Source organism: Odocoileus virginianus, chromosome 20 (genome assembly GCF_023699985.2).
Source record: "Odocoileus virginianus isolate 20LAN1187 ecotype Illinois chromosome 20, Ovbor_1.2, whole genome shotgun sequence".
NCBI lineage: Eukaryota > Metazoa > Chordata > Mammalia > Artiodactyla > Cervidae > Odocoileus > Odocoileus virginianus.
Genome location: NC_069693.1, coordinates 4,547,583 through 4,563,931, shown reverse-complemented (window position 1 = coordinate 4,563,931; position 16,349 = coordinate 4,547,583). Strand labels below are relative to the sequence as shown.

The window sequence follows — 16,349 nt, the reverse complement described above, 5'->3', positions numbered from 1 at the left end:
TTATTTTTGTGGCGGAGTGATAGTCCATTGTACACATGTACCACATCTTCTCTACCCATCACAGTTAGGTAGCTTCCATGTGCTGGCGACCGCATACAGTGCTGCAGTAAACATTGGGGTACTTGTGTCTTTCTGAACTATTTTTCTCATGTCATACGCTCAGTAGTGGGATTGCTGGATCATATGGTAGTTTTGTTTTTTAAGGAACTTCTGTGCTGTTCTCTGTCATGGCTGTATCAGTTTAGATTCCCACCAACAGTGAGAGAGAGAGGATTCCCTTTTCTCCACATCCTCTCCAGCATTTATTGTTTGCAGACTTATGATGATGGCCATTCTGATTGGTGTGAGGTAATACCTCATTGTAGTTTTGATTTCCATTTCCCTGATAATGAGCGATGTTGAGCATCTTTTTTGTCATGTCTTTCTTGGCCATCTGTGTGTCTTCTTTGGAGAAATGTCTGTTTAGATCTTCTGCCCATTTTCTGGATTGGGTTGGAAAAGCACCTCTGTGAGTGTGGTAGGACCAGTTCCATGTACCCAAGGAGCCCTGGAGGAGTCTTGTCCATCTGTGTATCTGGGTCACAGGCTGGCAGACCTCACTATGGGCTGCAGAACCTGCCCAGACCCCTCTGGGGGTGGAGGTGTAACCTGGAGAATAGTAACCTGGGAAGATCCACATCACAAGAGAAAATTCACAGGTCAGCCTTCACTATGGAAGAGCCTGACACTCCAAAAAAAGGATCAAAGCAAAAGTAGCGGAAACTTTCCCCCAGCCCCCCAAACACACACACAAGGAAACATCTCCTGGGGCTGATCTCCCACCACAGAAAAGGAAAGAGCCCAGTGAGTGTCCAGTTAGCCTAGTTCTGCAGGACACCGCTGGCGACATCTGTGTTTCTACAGCAGCCTCCACAGTGCTGAGATGGGACCTCCATGAGGAGGGAGAGGAAGGATATTGGCAAACAGGCCGATCAACATTTCAAAGGGCGGGAAAGGGATTGCTCTCAACAGGGAACCCAACCACATGCCTCCTTCAGCACCACAGCTGGGAATCTACCTCCTGCATGCTTGGGCACCTTCAGTGCCCCGAGTGCTGGACCCACACCTCCCCCTGCTCTCCAGGGGTTCCTTGTGGGACCCTCCCCCTGCAGTGCCCAGGAGAGCTCGGGTGGACAAAGAGCAGGCTTCGAAAACCAGCCCCCGCTGTGGGCGAGGGTGCCTGCAGGCTGGGGCCCTAGAGCCAGCTTCTGGAATTTCAGAGACAAGTTTCCAGGAGGTAGTCTGGTGGGCTGTCAGAGCAGAGACACAGAAAAGCTTAAGAATTCTCCCACAAGAGGGAGCAAGAAAAGTGTAGCAGGTGTAGGGATAGAAAGACAGAGAAAGTCCCAATAATAGCACCACCATCCTTAAAAAGAATACCCCAGCTGAAGGTAACTAGCAAAGATTGACGATGTCTGCTGCTTCAGATGGGAAAGTGCCAATGGAAAACTACAAAAAAAAAGCATGAAACATTAAAGAAGCACGTTAAATATAACCTGTGTCCAATAAGCTACAACATGGATGAAACTGTGGGCATTTTACTAGGTGAAACAAGCCTGATAGAAAATGACAAATATTGAAGGATTCCCCTGAAGTACCTAGAGTGGTCAGACTGATAGAGACAGAAAGTAGAATGGCCATTGCCAACAACTGTGGAGGAGAAAGGGGGAATTTTTGTTGAATGTGTACAGTTTCAGTTTTGCAAGATGGAAAAAAGTTCTGGAGTTTAGTTGCCCAAAACGTGAATGTTCTTAACACTTCTGACCTGGACACTTGAAATGGTTAAAATGGTACATTATACATTATGTGTAGTTTTACTACAATAAACACCATCTCGGAACCACCCCCTGGGGGTAACCACAGAAGAGTCAGAGCTGATAACAACAGTGCAGGTGTTTCCCACCCCACCAACCCAGGGGTTCAAGGACTGTCTTCTGTGCTCAGGACTCTCGGCTTCAGTTTTTAGAGATGTCTCAGCTCCAGCCCCACACGGCTTAACCTCAGCCTCCCTGACTGACCCAGTGCTCCAGGCTCTGCTCCAAGGATCCAGTAAGTCTCAAGTCACCCTCTTCTGTGGGAGACTGGGCACTGAGTTCACATCCTCCCAAAGAGACCTCTGCAACCCCAGAGTGCAGGGGTGTCAGCCCGGCTCCTGACTGAGGCTGGAGGGACCCGTTTTACAGATGAAAACAGAAGCTGGTGTCTGTGGTGTGTGTGTGTGTGTGTGTGTGTGTGTGTAAGGAAGGGTTGGGGGAGATTGGATCAGTGCCTTGAGGCTCTAAGACAATTTTTACTGTTGTTCATATAATATTAGAGATCACCCTTATATAAGGTTTATGATGTAGGGTTGGTGATCATGCGCTAGTATAGGTTTTATGATTTCAATCTCTTTTTACTGTGGGCCCTTCGAATCAATGGGTTCCTCCTCTTCTGCATCCACTGGGGCAACTGTAAGGGACTTGAACACCCACAGATTTAGGTATGTGTGGAGAACGAATGAATGCATGATAACTTACATTCAATCGCTTTTGGGTTTGCTACGCCTGCGTTCTATTATTTATCATGGGCAATAATTTTTTTTTTTTTAATGGTGGTAAAATACACAGAAGTCTTCCCAGGAGGCTCAGTGCGAAAGAATCTGCCTGTCAATGCAGGGGAGGCAGGTTCAAGATCCTTGGTCTGGGAACTAAGGAACTAAGGTCTGAGCCCACAGGGCCTGGAGCCTGCAGGCCACCACTGGAGGGAAGCCCGCAGGGAGCCTGCCACAAACAGTCCGCAACTAGGATCAGGGCGTGCATGCTAGCTCGCTGCAGTCGTGTCCGACTCTTTGTGACCCTGTGGACTCTAACTCTCCAGGCTCCGCTGTCCATGGGATTCTCCAGGCAAGAATACTGGAGTGGGCAGCCATTCCCTTCTCAAGGGGATCTTCCCCACCAAGGGATCGAACCTAGGTCTCCTACATTGCAGGCGGGTTCTTTACTGACTGTGCCACCGGGGAAGCCCCTAGGCTCAGAGACAGTCTGGCAACTGAGGCTCACATGCTCCCCTGAGCTAAGAAGAAGGGGGTAGGGGTCTGAGGCCTCAAGGGGGAGGAAGACAACTTACAAGAGGTGGGGAGAGCAAGTGGTCAGTGAACAGCTTGCTCCTCCAGGCAGGCAAGTCCTTTTGAGATTAAAAGCTGTTCTCTGGTAATAGCTCTCTTCCTGGCATAGGTCCCCTAATATAATCATTTTGAGCAGTTACAGGAGAGACAGAGAACTTCTCCTGAATCCGCTGGGTCTGAATCACCTTCAGCTCCAAACAACCCATATCCTAAGTGGGACATTCGGGGGAGATGTATTCTCCTCTTCCTCACATCTCTTCAAGTAACTCTCCCAGTAACTTTGAAATACATTTAAAGTGTTATTTATGTGTGAAGAAACCAAAGTTCAGAGATGGACAACTTGCCTAATGTGTCCTTATATCATGTGCTTCCCCTCATTCTGGGCTTCCCTCGTGGCTCGGCTGGTAAAGAATCCGCCTGCAATGTGGGAGACCTGGGTTCAATCCCTGGGTTGGGAAGATCCCCTGGAGAAGGGAAAGGCTACCCACTCCAGTATTCTGGCCTGGAGAATTCCATGGACTTTATGATCCATGGAGTCACAAACAGTCGGACATGACTGAGCGACTTTCACTCACTCCCCTCATTCCATTTCTTCATGGAATTGGACTCCCAAGGCCAAGAGGAGATGGATATTTTTTTCCCTTTTATTGAAGTAAAGTTGATTTCTAATGTTGCATTAATTTCAGCTGTACAGCAAAGTGATTCAGTTATGTATACAGTTTTCATATTTTTAAAAAATATTTATTTGTCTGAGCCAACTCTTATTGTGGTGTGTGGAATCTAGCTCCCTGACCAGGAATGGGACCTGGGCCCCTTGATTTGGAGCATGGACTCTTAGCTACTGGACCACCAGGGAAGTCCCTCTTTTTCATATTCTTTTCCTATGATTTATCACAGGATATTGAGTAGAGTTTCCTAGGCTCCACAGTAGGACCGTGTTGTTTAGGATGGACATTCCTGATGACTTTGTGTCTCACTTTCTCAGCATATTGTACCCTTCTCAACTGTGTCTAGGATGCTGCATCTGTATGTTCACCAGTTTGGCCAGAAGCTGGTTGCAGGCAGCCGCTGGAGCCCATAGAGAAATCCGACAGTCCCTTGGCTCATCAGAACACTCCATATTTTCAATATAGGATCCTACACAGCTTGAAGAACAATGAGAGGGCTGGCGCTTTATGGATGGTGCCAATAAATAATTTCTCTGAGAGATAAGGACTGATACAGAATGGATTGAGTCAGACAACCTGAAATCTACTGGGCCACACCTAATGGAAGTTCTCGTTAATTCTCACTTATGACCTTACGAATACTGTCAGCTTTGTTATTTGTGTTTCTCCTGTTTTGCAAAACTGTTCCTTCTTCCACTACTGCTGCTGCTGCTGCTAAGTTGCTTCAGTCGTGTCCGACTCTGTGTGACCCCATAGATGGCAGCCCATCAGGCTCTGCCATCCCTGGGATTCTCCAGGCAAGAACTCTGGAGTGGGGTGCCATTGTCTTCTCCGTACTGAGCCTCTGATAAAATGATGACCTATAGTTTCATATGAGATCAGTGCCAGTAACTGTGTAACTCTAAGTGTTGGGAGAAGCAACAAGAGACAGTATTTTCCTGGACCATAATAGTCATGGATTGCCTCCCAAACCGTGGTTGAATTTATGACCATACAGGAGCCCTGCCACCTGGAAACTGGCACTTGCCATCTACCTCTACAAGGATTAAATCAGGAGCTGCTGCAGCTGCTGACTTTCAACACTGCTCTGAGAGGAGTTTAGGGTGATCAGGAATGAAGCACTCTGCACTGGGGGAAACTGGCAGAACAGGCCGTTAGAGACTTAGATACTCTCAGATTTTGTAAAATTTATTTTTGATCAGAGGATAATTTCTTTACAATGTTCTGTTGGTTTCTGCCATACAACAATGTGAATCAGCCGTAGGTATACATGTGTTCCCTCCCTCTTGAACCTCCGTCTCACCCACCCCCCATCCCACCCCTCTAGGTTGTCACAGAGCACCTGGTTGAGCTCCCTGTGTTACAAAGCAACTTCCCATTAGCTGTCTATTTTGCACATGGTAATGTGTATGTTTGGGGGCTTCCTTGGTGGCTCAGATGGTAAAAATCTGCCTGCAATGCAGGAGACCCGGATTCCATCTCTGGGTCGGGAAGATCCCCTGGAGAAGAGAATGGCAACCCACTCCAGCATTCTTGCCTGGAGGATCCCATGGACAGAGGAGCCTGGAGGGCTACAGTCCATGGGGTCACAAAGATTTGGACACAACTGAAGTGACTTAGCGCACACAGTGTATATGTTTCAATGCTACTCTATCATTTGTCCCACCCTCTCCTTCCTCCACTGTGTCCACAAGTCAGGAGGAGATCTTCTGAGCCCCAATTCTTTCATCTTCGTATGCATAGACAAACACTGACATCACTAATGGTAGCACCTGCTTTGGTTCTTAGGGAGAAAACTACAGTTAAAAGTCAAAATGAAGTATAGCTGTGTTGCAGACATCTAAGGAAATAGCTAGGTGATGCTGGGTGTGATCTCAGACAAGTCCTTGCATTGGCAAAAACGAGTTTTCTGAGTTGCATCAGACTCGGATGCCACATCCATTCACAGAACAATGTCTGCTGGCAGCTAGTAACTACAACCTTACTTTTTAAAGGTCTCTTCTTGTAGGTAGAACATTTTTAGACCGTGAAATTGCTTTGGCCCCTTTAATTTTGTCTCAGCTTGTTTCTTGGCAGGTCCATGATTAGCAACTGCTTGAAGCTGCCCTTTGGAACTCAGGGAAGGTCACGGAGGCTGGCGTCTGCCTACAAGAAACAGGGGACAGAAATAACACCTTGGAGCCCCATACGGCATTGAGGTAGGATCTAGGTAAGCCCCCGGCTGGGCATTCACAATTAGGCTCCTGTTTACATTTCCTGAGGAAGGAGCCAGGTGGGCTCTAGGCTAGACATTTACAACCAGCCTCCTATTAGCAACTTTAAGATGGAAAGGACAAGAACAGGTAAGTAGCTGGACTTTGTCCCTGTGGACACTTAAGATAACAATCACGGCAGGGCTAAACTCTATTTGCTTAAAAGATCAAGAGGTCACATATTTCCCACCCTTGGGACTGGGGAGATGCTGCACATGCCCAGAAAGGCTCCTTGGAGGTCAAAAAGAAGGGGTGCCATCCCGTAATAGGTGAGGCCAAGGACCCCCTCACAGGGCTCTGGACTAGAATCCATCTTGGAGAGAAGTTGCACCTGTGTTTTGGGGAGGATCCTAGGGCAGAGCAGGTGTGGAAAAAGAAACCAGACAATTGGCCAAAGGTGAACAAATCTGGAAGAAGTGCCCTGTGTGAATGACTTAACTGCCATTTTATGGGGCTCCTCCTCCTCAGGGAAAGGCCCACATCTCTTCTCTCCAGATGTGTAATTCTGCCTCACTTTGGTCTGAACTGAGCAAGCAGTTTCTCTGTGCCTCTGGCTTGTTGGGTTGTGTCTGTACTTCGTACAGTTTTTCCTTGTTTTGTTTTTATTTTTTCTTTTCTTTTCTTTTTTTTTTTTCTTTTTTTTTACAGCTTTTGACTTCTTGAGAAATGAATTTATCAACGGGGATGAGAGCCAGAGGAACCTTGTCTCTAGCCTCTAGCCCCTGGTAGACAAGCAGCTAGGATTCCTGGTTTTCACACAGGCCACCCGGGTCCAACTCCAGGGCAGAGAACTAAGCCACCGTTCACGGCTGACTCTCTCCGGGAACGTCTGATGCTGAGACCCAGGATTTCAAGGTAAACTGCAGGTGTCCCCAGACTGCTGGCTGGAGACCTCTGAGTTTCTCCCTCTCCCATGAGATTGCTTGCTCTCACTCTCTGCTTTGTTCTCCTTCCAAGATCCGCAGGGCTACAGGTCTGCTCAAGTGAAGGGGCCCAGGTCATGTTCTTCTCTCTCCTCTCTGTCTTTCGCTGGCTCTGCAGGAACTACAGCTCCCAGCATGCCCTGGGCCCATCACGTCAACACTGAGGGCAACGCACCAGGGATCTTAGCTTGGCACCTGCCACTGCCTCCAGCAAATTGCTCCCTGGTACACACTGCACTTTTATTTCCCAGGAGTAGAAAAATGACAACCCCCAGGCCCCACAGTCAGTCTTCCATGTCTTTCTCCCCAAGCAACCCTCCAGCAGGCAAACTCTTCTTGTCCTGTGATTTTCTTCACTTGAGAAGTACAGAATTTACTTGCTTTTACTAATTTATAATTAGAATTTATTAATCTAGTTGAGAAGCAAGGTTTCGCCTAAGCCTCATGTCCCCTTCAGTTTTACCTTAGAAACCAAACAAATGGGGTGATAGACCTGGGGCTACTTCTGCTGTCCACAAATCCCCTGTGAGACTATTCCCAGCACTTGGCCCTCAGGTCCTGACCCCCGTGGCCTTCTCCCTTGTGGCCAACGCCAGTTCCTCCAGCAGTTCTCCGCCACTCCAGGCTGCGACAGCCCGCGCACTGCAACGATCACGCAGACCTCACAGCTATGACAAACCCTCCTCGAGGGGAACCCCGGTGACACCTGCACTGGTTCAGATGTTCCCTCAACCCCCCCCCCACCCCCGCACCTGGGCACCCCTCATGGGAGGCCCTGGGTCAACTACAGACTTCTGGTCTGGTCAGTGGGAGAGTAGAGGACTCTCAAAATGCCACCATGCACAGGATTCGAAGGAAATTCAGAGGACAGTCTGGGTCTCCCTCAAGGGCCCCCAAGTCCTGTTTCTTGGAGGCTGGACTTCATTTCTAGGAGTGATGTTCTTGGTTGCAGGTTGTTCAACCTGGGACATTGCCCTTTTTAAGCTACATGGGCCAAGAAAGAGGAAACTTAGAATTGTTTTAATGATTACTGGTGTTTATTTACATTGAGGGATGGAAAATGACCTAAAAAATTGAGTCTCTGGATTGTAATATTATACTATCTTATAATATTATAGTATCTTACAATTAAATCTTTATTGCCATGGATGGGAAAATAAACTGAGGTTAAATGTCCTATTTATTCTAAATGATCCCCTTCTAATTTTTCCCAGTTCTCAGGGGGGGAACCAAGCTTCCTCAACTCCTGCAAGTTTCCTTACTGCTTCAGATTCTTAAGATCAAAAAAAGACCCCCTTCTCTCCAGAGAAACAGTCTTTGCTGGTACAACATTTTATCAGCCACTTCCCTCCTGTTAGCAGGGCCAATTTGAGGACTCTCTGGTCTAGAATTAACCTATAAACTATGACTACAGAAATGAAAGAAGATATTCTATTCTAACATTGTGTGGCCACAATATTCTCTGGACTCTGGAGAAAATTTGTTAAGATTAAAAACTCTTTTGAAATGAAGAAAAAAATACTGGTTCTTTTTGCATGTGCAATTAGAGGAAATTTGCTTTTAATATATACATATAAATATATATATATATATATATTTTTTTTTTTTTTCAGAATTTTGACCCTTAAAGAACAAGTCCTATTAGGAGAACATGATTTTCTCTGCCTATACCTTGAGACCAGGGCTCTTAGGAACACTTATCTAAGCCATGTCTAATTTCTGAGACTGAGGATAAAAACATGGAAGAATCATGTAAAAAGCTTATTTATTACTTATTTTAAAATTTTATAAAAATTTTATATAAATATATTTATTTTAAAGAGTAACTGTATTTTACTGTTACAGTTATTTACAAACTAGTGAATTTCATATTGTAATAGCTGATTCATGGCTAAGTTTAGAAAATGAAACTATAAGGTCTCTGTCTGGATTTACGTATGTCTCAGTGTCTTTGCTTTTGGATAGTGCTGCTGATTTGTTAAGGAGCGCTATTAAATTGGCTTAAAGAAAAGAAAAGAAATAATTCTAAATACAAGAATGAAGCTAAATGAATTTCAGGTTCACACACTCTGGGAAATATTCAGTGTTAAACTGATATCTGATCTTAAAGTCAGTTTAAGTTTGTTAATATAGACATATCTTCAGAGTCATCAATATTCAGCATAATACTTTTACTGTAACTGGATTGCCTGAAAGTCACTAAATTTATGTTGCAACATTGGTTAGCAAGAAAATTGGCTTGGTATAGGATAAAAGTTTTTGAATGAACACTTTAGAAATAATTATGTTTTAGCTTTTCCAGGTTTTAAAAGTTGAGGATTCTACTTGAAATATATAGGTAAAGCTACTGGAAATAATAACAGAAGCATTTTAGCATACAACAGGAAAGTAGGATGTGTGTTTTCAGTGAAGAAGATAGGAGGAATAAAATCACACTTCATTAAGATAAGGGCTCCCCCTCGCTTCTCTTCAAGCAACTCTTTCCATAACTTTGAAACATCTTAAAAGATTTACTTAGGGTTTTTTTTTTTTCCATTTATTTTTATTAGTTGGAGGCTAATTACTTTACAATATTGTAGTGGTTTTTGCCATACATTGACATGAATCAGCCATGGATTTACATGTGTTCCCCATCCCGATCCCCCCTCCTGCCTCCCTCTCCACCCCATCCCTCTGGGTCTTTCCAGTGCACCAGCCCCGAGCACTTGTCTCATGCATCCAACCTGGGCTGGTGATCTGTTTCACCCTTGATAGTATACTTGTTTCAATGCTATTAGGTTTAAAAAACCACATCTCAGAGATAGAGAACTCGCTCAATATGTCCTTTTGTCACCTGTTCCCATCACTCCGTCACTCCATGGAACTGGACTTCCAGGGCCAAGGGCGGGTGGACATTCTTGACGGCTTGCTGTGTCGTTTTCTCAGCAGATCTGAGCCTCATCAATTCTCTAGGATGTTGTGTCAGGATGTCCACCAGTTTGGCCAGAAGTTGATCCGCAGGCGGCCGCTGGAGCCCAGGGAGGAGTCTGAGAGTGGCAGGGCCCGCTGTCTGAACACCATGGACCTAACAGCCTTGGGTGTGAGTGGTACCCTAGGAGCTGGCGTCTACATCGTGGTTGGAGAAGTGGCTGTGTATGAGGCTGGACCAGCGATCGTCATCTGCTTCTTGCTGGCCGGCCTGTCGACTCTTTTGTCCGGGCTCTGCTACGCGGAGTTGGTGGCCTGGGTACCACGCTCCGGTTCTGCGTATCTCTACAGCTACGTCACTATGGGTCAGCTGTGCGCCTTCATCATTGGCTGGAACCTCATCCTGTCCTTTGTCGTCGGTGAGATGGTGGGGTGGGGGAAGGTGTGGGGCTTAAGATCAGGAAATTCAGAGCGGGTATTGAAGTCGTCACTGACTCATGAGAACATCGTTAATCCACCTTGTGGGGGGACGTGGGTAACTGTGGCAGGAAACCCTTATAACTGTCTTCTAGTTAGGTCAGTTCTGCTATCCTTAAATGACTGAACCAAGAACTGAGCAGGAAAAGGAACTGAAAGGAGTGGGTGATAAGGAGGCATGTCCCCCAGGCCCTTCCCCTCACCATATTGAAGTCTCTGTTCGGCTCTTTCCTTTGTGGGATTTTTGTTTACAATTAAACTTAAATTTTCACCCTCACCTCCCGGTCCTCTAGGTCCCACTTCCCTGTTACAGTTTCTGGCCTCACATTAATCTCCTCCTAACATATTAAGTAGTTGACCTGTTTTGTGAATCATCTGGGTCTACTCTGCATGCCAAGTTGCTTGAGTAATGCCCAACTCTTTGCGACCCCATGGACTGTAGCCCACCAGACTCCTCTGTCCATGGGATTCCCCAGGCAAGAACACTGGAGTGGGTTGCCATTTCCTACCACCGAGGATCTTCCCAACCCAGGGATTGAAACTGTATCTCTTATGTCTCTTGCATTAGCAGGCGGGTTCTTTACCATTAGCGCTGTTTGGGAAGAATATACCCTCTCCACTTCATAAAAGGGAACTTTGTAAGTTAGGTATTTTGTCTGTTTTTCCCCCCAGTACATCCCATGGTACATGATAGGGGTTCAATTTCTCTTTGTCAGTGAGTGTTCTTTTGCCGCTGCAGGCACTGCCAGTGAGGCCAGGGCCTGGAGCCTCGCCTTTGACAGCCTCATTGGGAACCACATCTCTCAGGCATTCCAGGGAACTTTCTCTCCGTATATGCCCTACTTCCTGGCCTCGTTTCCAGACTTTCTTGCCCTGGGCCTGGTGCTGCTGCTCACAGGTGAGACAGGGTTCAGAGACAGAACCAGAAGAGTGGGGTGTGGAGGGGCAGCTGGGGTGCAGAAGGCTTGGAGTTCCAGAATGGTGGGATAATTAGGACTGGAATGAACTGTCTGAGATAAGAGAGACAAGAAGTCAAGATACAAACCATTGTTTTCCACCCTTGGCACAACTGACATTCTGGGTGCAATCAGTCTTCAATGTGAGGAATCTGTCTTATTCATTGCAAATTTTCTTTTCATTCATTGTCAGCTATTGATTAGCACCCCTGATCTTTACTTACTAGATAACAGCAATGCCCGTCACCCAAATTGTGACAACCAGAATGCCTCAAGATATTGCCAAGAATCTCTTCGGAGACAAAATCATCCCCACCTGATAATCATTTACTTTAGGCCTACAAGTTTCTTCCTTGTACTGAGACTAAAGATATTTGTTTATTTGAGTGGAAATTCACACAAAATAAAATTAACCATTTTACCATATCCCCCAGATTTCTTGAGATATAATTGAGACTGTTATTGTTGTTCTGTTGCTAAGTCATGTCCAACTCTTTGCAGCCCCGTGAACTGCAGTATGCCAGGCTTCCCTGTCCTTCACTATCTCCCCGAGTTTGCTCAAACTCATGTCCATTGAGTTCATGATGCCATCCAACCATCTTATTCTCTGTCATCCCCTTCTCCCCCTGCCTTCAGTCTTTCCAAGCATTAGCATCTTTTCCAATGAGTTTGTTCTTCACATCAGGTGGCCAAAATATTGGAGCTTCAGCTTCAACATCAGTCCTTCCAATGAATATTCAGGGTTGATTTCCTTTAGGATTGACTGGCTTGATCTCCTTGCTGTCCAAGGGTCTCTCAAGAGTCTTCTCCAACACCACAGTTTGAAAGCATCAATTCTTCCATGATTGGGCTTCTTTATGGTTCAACTCTCACATCCATCATAACTACTGGAGAAACCGCAACTTTGACTATACAGACCTTTGTTGGCAAAGTGATGTCTCTGCTTTTTAAGGTGCTGTCTAGGTTTGTCATAGCTTCTCTTAATTGAGATACAATATTACATAATTTTAAGATGTATAAAGTGATACTGATCAATGTGTTTATTGTGAGATGATCGCCACAAAAAGAAATTAGCCATCTTAAAGTATACCATTCAGTGGCACTTAGTATATTCACAATGTTGTGCAACCATCTCCTCCATGCAGCTCCAAACATCTTCATCACAACAAAAGGAAACCCTGTACCCACTGAGCAGTCACTGTCTACCTTTCACCCACCCGTAAACCCATCATATGGCAGCCACTTGTTTTCTTTGTATGTCTATGGATTTAGTTATTTTGGATGTTTCATATTCCATCTTTCCATAGGACTACTGGTTCTGGGACTTCAAGAATCAGTCATGCTTAACAAAGTGTTTGCAGGCTTGAACATTTCTGGTCTCATCTTCATCATCATCTCTGGCTTCATTATGGGAGACCTGCACAACTGGAAGCTCACAGAACAGGACTACACATTGAACACATCTGAATCCACTGACACCTCTAGGTTAGGAGAGTACTCTTGGCTGAGTAATGTCTATGTGTGTGATGTGCAGAGCTGGGAAGATGGTGGGGACCAAAGAGATTGGGGCTGATGGATCCAATGGTGGGGTCGTGGAGCCCAGGAGTTGTGATATTAACTGAGGATACAAGTAGAGATGGCTGAACTTACCTCACCCATGTTCTTCCTCATTCCTTCTCTCATCACAGCTTGGGACCTCTGGGTGCTGGAGGGTTTATACCTTTTGGCATTGAAGGGATTCTCCAGGGAGCAGCAACATGCATCTATGCCTTTGTTGGTTTTGATGTCATTGCTACTACAGGTAACAGGGTCACTGTGCACCTTTTCTTCCCCCATTTATTTTTATTAGTTGGAGGCTAATTTACAGTATTGTAGTGGTTTTTGTCATCTTATCAAGGGTGTGGGCAGGTTGGGCTACCCTTGGGCACAGGGGTTGGGAGAAGGTTAGACTGTGTTTGGAGCTGCAAGGGGAAATTGGGTTTTGTGCTTTCATTCCAGTGTGTTTACTGACCTAATACTCTCCCCACCTTGCAGGGGTAGAAGCCAGAAATCCTCAGCGTTCCATCCCGATTAGCATCATGATCACGATCTTGATCTGCTTTTTGATGTATATTGGTGTCTCGGTGGCACTCACCCTCCTGGTGCCCTATTACCAGATTCAGCCTGAGAGCCTCCTGCTGCAGGCTTTCCTTGATGTTGGGTGGAGGCATCTAAGATATGTCCTGGCTGCTATCACCATCTGTGCTCTTTCATCCAGGTCAGTATCAAAGCTTTTTCTCCATCCTCTGTCAGATTATCAGCCATCGTAGCCTTGATTAGAGAAACAAAAGAGAAAGACAGTTACCCCATGTAGACTAGGGAGCAGAAACCCCAGTCTCTCCTGCTTCTCCCCTTCCTCCCACGTGTCCACTTTCTCTCCCAGCCTCCTGGGCACCATGTTCTCTATGCCTCGTGTGATCTACACAATGGCAGAGGATGGGCTCCTTTTCAGGAGACTTGCCCAAATCCACGCCCGCACACGAACCGCCATCTGGACCATCTTGGCTTCTGGAAGTCTTGCAGGTAAATAAACGAAACTTCTTTGATCAATTTTCTTAACTTGCATATTTCCACGGTCTCACTCTCTCCCCCCACTTTGTTTGTGCCCTGATTTTAGCGGTCATGGCACTACTCTTTGAGCTCACTGATCTTGTGGACCTCATGTCAATTGGGACCCTGCTCGCTTACACCTTGGTGGCCTTTTCTGTGCTTGTCCTCAGGTGAGACCCCACGACATGTAGACTGGGGGTCTGACTGGTGGGGATTGATGTGAAGATGATCCTCTTCTGCCTTCACGCTGCCTTCAAAATGACCAATGATCATTAATTTGGGAAAGAGATGGAATCATCTGGGTGATGTTGGATGAGTAGGGGATACTATTAATACTGCCTTAATCTTTCTAATTCAGGTATCAACCAGAACAGAATTTAAGCCAGAATGAGACAGCAGAAGAGGAAATAGATATTTTTCAGTTGGAAGCAAGCCCTTTACAATCTGTACCTGAAGCAGAAAATTCAAGGATTCTGAAGACCCTGTGGTTCCCTTCCAGCACTATCCCCACTCAGAAATCTGGGCAGATTGTCTATGGATGTGCCTTCCTGCTTGGTGAGCAGTGGGGTTTCTCTTTGGCTGCATTCTAAATTTGGCAGTATGGGGAGGGCGGTGTGTTTTGGGCAGTTGAGGAGGAATCTTGGAGATAAGATGGCCCTTCCTGAGGTGGGCAGTTTTGAGATGGGTGTGACCCAAGGTCCTGGCATCTTTGTCTTCTGGAGTCCAGCCTGTTCTCCTCCACCTTGACCCCTGCAGTTCTCCTGCTGACCATCCTGAGCCTGATCCTGGCCCAGTGGCCCAGCCAGGTGTTCTCTGGACTCCCAGTGTACACGACAGTGGCTGCGCTGCTGCTGCTCATCATTGGGGTCACGGCCATCATCTGCAGGCAGCCCCAGAACACCTCTCCTCTTCACTGCAAGGTAGGTGACCTTATGTGTCCAAGCTCTCCACCTTGAGGAATGAAGGCTGCCTGCTCTGACATCTAAATGCTGTAGGCTGGATCAAGAGTTGCTCCCAGAAGGGAAGTTGCTAAAACCAATTGACCCTTTCCTGATCCACACTCAGCGCTTTACACACACAATCTCAATAGGCATTGAACACACAGCCTGCGTTGAACTGGACTCTTCCTGCCCATGTGGAGAAGGTCTCCCTTTCAGATGCCTGGGGTGTGTTCATGGATGAACTGACTTTGTCCACAGGTCCTTTGTTGGCCCGTCCTCCCACTGGTGAGCATCTTGTGAACGTTTCCTTGATGATGCAGATGAACACTAGGACCTGGGTCCAGTTTGGCATCTGGATGGGGATTGGTGAGTGACTTTCTTGGTAACTGAGGCCCCTTGAGTGACTGAACCCAAGTAGTCAGTCTTCCTACTACCTCTCCCCTAAACTGTCAGATGTGACAGAAGGCATAGGACACCTGCTGGGCTTTCATAAATGAGGAGAGCTCCTACTGTCCCTTCTCACTGTCTCGTTTCCCTACTAGGATCTATTGTATACTTTGGATATGGGATCCGACACAGCCTGGGGGAGAACAATGATCAACAGCCACTGGCCTCCAACCCCCAAATGCTTGACAGAAACATCCCTGGTGATGAATCATCTTAACCACAGGACATAGATAGTGTGTGGAATCCCTCCAGACTCAGAAGTCTCTTCCGGTTCAAGCGGCACTTTGAGCCTCTGTGGAGCCTGAAGATGAAATGCATTTACAGCTATGTGCTTATTGCCAGCAGATAAAATGACTTTACTGTTGAATAATTTCAAAGTGAACTTTTCAAAGCAAAATATATATTCAGAAAAGCACATGTTTCATAAGTGGGCCTCAAGGTGAATTTCCACAAAGAAAGTACAACAAAATAACCATCAACCAGAGAAAGTACTAAAATATTAATGGGTGTATAAGAAGCACCTTCTTGTGTCTGTTTCCACTGAAAATGCAGAGATTGTGACCTGGGAAGGAAATGTAGGTAAGTATATTTTCTGCCCAGGGTTATACTTTAAACATTAAGACACAAATAAGTTGGAAGTAAAAGGAGGGGAACAAAAACTCTGTACAAACAGAAACACAAGAATTCTAGGGCAGCTATCTTATTATAGAACAAAGTAGAGTTTAAGAAAAAGAGAATAACAGATAAAGTAGATCATTGAGTAATGATAAAGGGAAATGCTCATTTTAATCTCTTCCCCCAGCTTATTGAGATGTCGTGTAACATCGTCCAAATGATCATTTCTCTTTACTCTTCTGTGGTAGAACGTTAGAGTTATACAACAGAGTTGATGAGAAAAAGTTCTTAATTGAAAAAACAACAAGGACACCTGCGTTGCTAGAGGGAAGGGAATGGGACGGGAAGTAATAATTGGTTGATGAATGCTTACAGTTGGGTGAAGCTAAAAGATGGAAAATGAACCTGGAGAAACAAGATGGAAAGTGGTTG

The 16,349-nt window shown here is 45.8% G+C and overlaps 2 protein-coding genes across 2 annotated transcripts in view; both read left to right on the top strand.

Annotated features, from left to right (window-relative positions):
* Window positions 1–16,349, top strand: part of LOC110121542 (cationic amino acid transporter 3-like) — a 139,154-nt gene that overhangs the window by 76,883 nt on the left and 45,922 nt on the right. The gene's annotated exons all lie outside the window — the stretch shown is intronic.
* On the top strand, window positions 9,914–15,638 carry LOC110121540 (cationic amino acid transporter 3-like). Its single transcript, XM_020868746.2, is given in 12 exon segments — window positions 9,914–10,311; window positions 11,109–11,267; window positions 12,633–12,810; window positions 13,014–13,126; window positions 13,360–13,582; window positions 13,748–13,887; window positions 13,982–14,084; window positions 14,273–14,469; window positions 14,671–14,834; window positions 15,114–15,147; window positions 15,150–15,221; window positions 15,398–15,638. Coding segments are annotated over 12 exon segments (1,878 nt in total). The 5' UTR covers window positions 9,914–9,938; the 3' UTR covers window positions 15,520–15,638.